Raw genomic sequence first — 6002 nt, forward strand, 5'->3', positions numbered from 1 at the left:
CCATATACCTGAAACTAAAATAACATCATAAATCAGTTATACTTAAAATTTTTAAGACGGCAAAAAAATCTTCAGTTCTAATCACAAGAGAAAACAAAAGCCCAAAGCGCAATGAAGCAACGTGGAAAGCATGACCCCCAAGTCACCTCACCTGTCTCCCACCGCCGCCCTCCCCACCCCCTCATGTCCAGCCCCAATCATCCCACGACCCCAAAGGTCAAGATCCTAGATCCTAGATGTAGGACAAGATCCTAGAGGGCGAGGGATAGTTTCAGACAGCCAAGGGCTCCATGCTTCTGCTTCCAGGGACTTCTAAAGGTAACTCACACACCTTCTCGCACCCCGTCCCACGTTTGATGGAGGGAGCATCTTCTCCCCGACTTGTGGGGAGCTGGAGACTTGGAAGAAAGATACGGGGACGGGTTGGGGGAAGAGAATGGAGAAAAACTTAGGGGGATCCAGGGCGGGAAAGGAGTGAGGAGAGAAGCGGGGCGGAGCAGGGGGCGGGGCGGAGCAGGGGGCGGGGCGGGAGAGCGTCGGCGGAGTGGCCACGCCCCCGCCCCTCCGCTCCGGCAGCTCGGGGGCCTCCCTCCCCGCCCCCGCCGCCCCCTTCGCCCTTCTCCTCTGTCTACTCCCTCCTCCTCCTGCTCCTCCCTCCGAGGTGGATGGCCGCTGCCAGAGTCGGAACCCCAGCCGCGCTGCGGGTGAGTGACCTCCCCCAGGGGACCGACAGGGAGGCACGGGGAGCCCCCTCTCCCTGGCGGGTTAGCCCCGGTTTACCCGGTAAGTTTGAGGACGGGGAGCTGGGAGTGGGGGCGCAGTCGGCGCCGCGGGACGCGGGCATCTCCCGCGCTGGTCCGGCGCCCCGTTGGGTGCCTCTCCTCTCTGCCGCGGCTCTCGCTGTCCCCAGAGCGCAGGGCCGGCACTGACTGGGCCCCACCCGGCTTCCCCTCCGCACCTCAGCTCTGAGGCGGCTGCCGACACCTAGGTTCGGCTCTCAAGAGAAAGAAAACTTAAGCAGCAAAGAAAAGAATCTCGACTCCTTTCTGGGGGCGTGGGGGTGGGGGGGGAGGAGGGAGGGACGGTGTTCATCCAAACAAACCCGTGCGGTCGCAGCCTCTCAGCGCACGGTCACCAGCCCCCGTCCTCCACCCCTCCAGGGGCTCAGCGTCCCCCCAACCCCAGAACTCTCACTTTTCTTTTTCCTGGCTCCTGTTACTGGTGCAGCTACTCTCTCCCCCGCCGCCCCCCGCCCCCTAACCTTTCCCTGGGAGGCTCCTGGCCCACAGGCTGGTAGCGCCAGCCTAGTGGCCCCTCCAGCCCCAGAAGGCGATTACCCAGGCCAGGGAGTCACAGCCACAGGGGTCTTCACTCTTGCTTAAAGAATTTCTGCAGTAAAAACTAACTGGAGTTTGATTTTGGGTCCCCTGGCCCCGCACACTGTGCGTTGCATGTCCAAAGGGAAATTAAAATATATTCCTTCTTGGAATTTTCCTGTTTCTGTTGGGCACCTTTGTTTTTTTTAACCTCTCTGTTCTTTTCTCCCAATAATAACTTCATTTAATTAACCTTTCTACTTCTGAAAGAAACGGGAGAAATAATAAAACAAGAAAATAGAGAAAAAGAGTACTTGCTAAAAATATTGTGCAGAACCTGGTCTTTGGAAAGTAAAGGCTTTATTCTGTACTTAGACTGTTTTAGTGGGAGATGAGAGTTCACTGGCGCTTATTTTCGGACTACCCCAAACAAACTCTTACAGCGTCCCCCGGGCTAGAAGTTTTAATTTGCCTGACAAAAACCACACTGTCTGTTGGCATTCCCCAGCCTGGCTACTCACCCTGCATTTTTCTTCCCTCCCCTGCGTCCCTCTCCCAACTTCTCATAAACAGGAGTTGTGGAAACAAGGCAATGGAAGAGGTGAAAATGAGCAGGACCTCAAAGAGGAAAAACAACCTCGCCTCTTTTAATCCTCAGGCTGTTGGCTTCAACTTGACTCTGATCGGGTAGAGGAATGTTTAGTTCATTTGTGTGGTTTTTATGTCTGTTCTCATTAGGGTTGAATCAGTGTTTCCATGACAGGCTCAGTTCTCTGGGTGCTTAGAAGGGAACTTGTTAATTCTAAGATGGGTCTGGTCAAGCCTGGAATTCGGAGGTTTTCAGATTTTGTTTAAGGGATTGATCTGGGTTGATATTACTAACTTCTGCCCACTTGGAACTGGAGCCGTGGGGCTGAGAGGGAAACAGCCTGAGCTGGGGTTTACTACCACAAGACCAAGAAGAAAAAGCTTTCCTAAGGAATGAACTGTACAAACAGGACTGTAGGGACTGTTGAACTTTTATTGTTTTTAGAGAGAAGGCACTTCTCAAGAACTTCAGCCATTCCTGTTTCTGTACAGATAATAAATGTGATTGTAACAAATGTATTAGATCAGATTCAGAACAACCTATCAAAATAGGTTAGTATTGAGCTATTCAGAAAGATTTAAAAAATGAATTTCATTAGGAAGAAACTGGTTTTGAAAAGGGTGTAATTCATTTTTCTGTGCTGATTGAGTGCAGTAGTTCCCCATTAGTATGAATTAGTAAGGTTTTACTGTGGTTTCAAAATGTCATTGGTAAGGAAGCATTGTGACTTCCATTCAAAAAGAAAACCCTTGAAAGTTTTGAACTTGTTTGACCCTGGTACTTAAAAACAATGCACTTAGATAATAATCTTCAGTTTCTTCCTCTTCCTGAGAATTTTTAATAGTGTATTTAATGCCCCAGAAGTCAACCTGATGGTGTTTGGAGAGAAATCACCTTTCTGCCTTCTTCAACTTTTGTACCAACTCATGAAATCTTGTTGAACTGAGTGGTTTGCCATTGTTTACGACTGTTTGTTGTGCAGCCCCAGATAGGCTGCTCTGAATGATGGCGATATAATGAAGGCTGGCAACATGTCCCAAACTGAAGGAGCAGGTGGTCTGGATGGCAAGATGAAGGCTACATCCCCAGTTAGCCTATAGAAAGCAGCCACTTGTCATCTGACTGACCAGATGAGTTGGAGATAGATGGAGTGTGGAAATTGCAGAGGAGGAAGAAGGGAAGGGGTTATTTTTACTTCTTATTTAAGAAAAATAACCTAAAGGAATATGATGTGACGTTTTAAAATCATGTGTACAAGGATACCAAATTATATTAACATGCTCAGGGTATTTTGTTAAATTTTGAAAGAAATTTTATTTCAAGTTATGAAAGCTTTGTATCTCACTCTGAAAATACACCCCCAAAATACTGGAATGGTATGCATGGAAATGGATGGTGGGATTACAGATACTTTTGATTTTCTTTGTGCTTGCCTGTGTTTCTCCACTGTTTTGCAATAGTAATAGCTAACATTTATTGAGTATGAAGTGCATGCATATGGTATTTCATATTAATGCTTTGAGGTAAGTACTGTTATTCTCATGATATAAGACTCAGAAACTAGAATCTGGGGGGAAACTTGCCAAGGTTGCATAGCCACTATGTGCTAGAATCAAATCTTGAAATCAGGTCAGTGACCAAAGTCTTAATCTCTGTCACTGTTGTATTATTATTGTTATCTTAATTATAAGAAAAAAATAGAAAAGGAAGGCAAAATAATTTGTGGTTTAGTAAGAACTGATATTTTGATTAATTGGAAAATACCCCTGTCTCCTATCCACTTCCCACTATAGCTTGTCTTGGAAGTCTTTGGGAGTTGCTCCTGACTTAGCCTGGGGTCGCTCATTTTCCCTTGGAAGCCAGATGTATCTATGATAAATAATCCAGAATTCCTCTGAGGCTTTCTGAACAGCCTGGGAATCCAGGAACCCCATGGAATTCTAGAGCAGTCCTGATAGAAGGCAGGATTTTTAAAAATCAGCAAATTATGTCTATGCTGCCTGGTAGAAGGCAGGATTTTTAAAAATTGACAAATTAATGATTGGCATTCATTTTTCTTGGCATTGTCAGGGGAGCAAGATGGGTAGGAAGGCCCAGAGACAGATGCCAGATTTCCATTTATCTTTGTGTTATATGGAATGTTGGGATTGCTTCTTGATGTTTATTACTGTGAAAACACAATAAAGAACTATTTTTTGGAAGCCTGGTAATGCTCCCTTGCACTGGCAGATGAACCGGTTTAGTGGAGATGGAAATATTCTGGGGGATAGCTCTGGGAAAGAAGCCCACATCCTGAATCATCATGGTCCCTCACAGGCAGCCAGGCTCCCAGAGGTCACCTTACTATCCTCTTCCTGGAATGTACCTGAAGATGGGCTTTTCTAAAATACCTAGTTGTTCAAATAGCACACCTTATGTAGGAGGCTTTCACTCCTTTATTTTTCCAGGAAGAGATTTCTGACAGGCTGATGGCTTCTATATCATTTTCTTGTTGAAAAAATATTGTAAGAGTCAAGGAACTCTTTCCCAAATTATCATACTTGGACCAAGATGGACAAGTCCCAGATCTTGTATCCATTTGAGCACTGGAGAAATGTCCTTGTGGTCTCAGTGCTAGGAATAGTTCTTGTGAACAACTTGTCTGTTTTGTCTTGTGGATGCTGTGAACCCTTTCATTGATGTTTTCAATTTCTGATTTGGCCAGAAAGAAGCACAGAGCCCACTTAGTGGCCTTCGTTGTAGCATAGGCATCAGACTTCATGGCCTGCACTTTGAATAACTAGTAACATTATTGTATACCTTCTGTTACCTATGGATACTTAGTTCCACTTTTCTCATCTACTTTATATTGTTTTGTTCTGTATTTCTGGTAACCCACTCCTTCCTTCTGAGTTCATGTCAATGAAAATTAAGATGTTCTTTCATGGAAAGTCTTTAATAAACTTAAAAATATTTACATTCCTTAAAGTATCTTTATTTTGCTCTTACAAATGAAAGTTTGACTGAGTGTGGAATTCTTGACTCACAATTATTTTCTTTCAGAATTTGGAATATATGACACCATTGTCTTGTCTATTGCTACTCCTAAGAATACCAAGTAACCTTGGGCACGTTTCCTAATTTCTCTCAGTCTCCCTTGTCTATAAAATAGATAATAGTATTCACTTTAAGGATAATGTATGCAGAATGTTAGAATCGTGCCTGCCATATATGGAAGCACACAATAATTGTTAGCTATTAATAGAGGAAAACAACAGAATGGGAAAGACTAGAGATCTCTTCAAGAAAATTAGAGATACCAAGGGAACATTTCATGCAAAGACGGGCTCGATAAAGGACAGAAATGGTATGGACCTAACAGAAGCAGAAGATATTAAGAAGAGGTGGCAAGAATACACAGAAGAACTGTACAAAAAGATCTTCATGACCAAGATAATCATGATGGTGTGATCACTCACCTAGAGCCAGACATCCTGGAATGTGAAGTCAAGTGGGCTTTAGAAAGCATCACTACGAACAAAGCTAGTGGAGGTGATGGAATTCCAGTGGAGCGCTTTCAAATCCTGAAAGATGATGCTGTGAAAGTGCTGCAGTCAATATGCCAGCAAATTTGGAAAACTCAGCAGTGGCCACAGGACTGGAAAAGGTCAGTTTTCATTCCAATCCCAAAGAAAGGCAATGCCAAAGAATGCTCACACTACTGCACAATTGAACTCGTCTCACACACTAGTAAAGTAATGCTCAAAATTCTCCAAGTCAGGCTTCAGCAATATGTGAACCGTGAACTTCCAGATGTTCAAGCTGGTTTTAGAAAAGGCAGAGGAACCAGAGATCAAATTGCCAACATCTGCTGGATCATCGAAAAAGCAAGAGAGTTCCAGAAAAACATCTATTTCTGCTTCATTGACTATGCCAAAGCCTTTGACTGTGTAGATCACAATCAACTGTGGAAAATTCTTCAAGAGATGGGAATACCAGACCAGCTAACCTGCCTCTTGAGAAACCTATATGCAGGTCAGGAAGCAACAGTTAAAACTGGACATGGAACAGCAGACTGGTTCCAAATAGGAAAAGGAGTACGTCAAGGCTGTATATTG

At 44.6% G+C, this 6002-nt stretch overlaps 1 protein-coding gene across 3 annotated transcripts in view; it reads left to right on the forward strand.

Moving 5' to 3' along the window:
- Positions 1-628: 628 nt before the first annotated feature.
- LOC105000187 (stonin-1) overlaps positions 629-6002 on the forward strand; it is a 124813-nt gene continuing 119439 nt past the window's right edge. For 2 of the 3 annotated variants that reach the window (XM_010855897.1, XM_010855895.1), the window contains exon 1: positions 648-783. In XM_010855897.1, the coding sequence (XP_010854199.1) occupies positions 666-783 (118 nt within the window). In that variant the 5' untranslated portion in view covers positions 648-665. Of the gene's footprint in view, positions 784-6002 lie in introns of all 3 variants that reach the window. The other variant, XM_010855896.1, reaches the window with a different exon arrangement.

Source organism: Bison bison, unplaced genomic scaffold, assembly GCF_000754665.1.
Source record: "Bison bison bison isolate TAMUID 2011002044 unplaced genomic scaffold, Bison_UMD1.0 scf7180017864370, whole genome shotgun sequence".
Classification (NCBI taxonomy): Eukaryota; Metazoa; Chordata; class Mammalia; order Artiodactyla; family Bovidae; genus Bison; species Bison bison.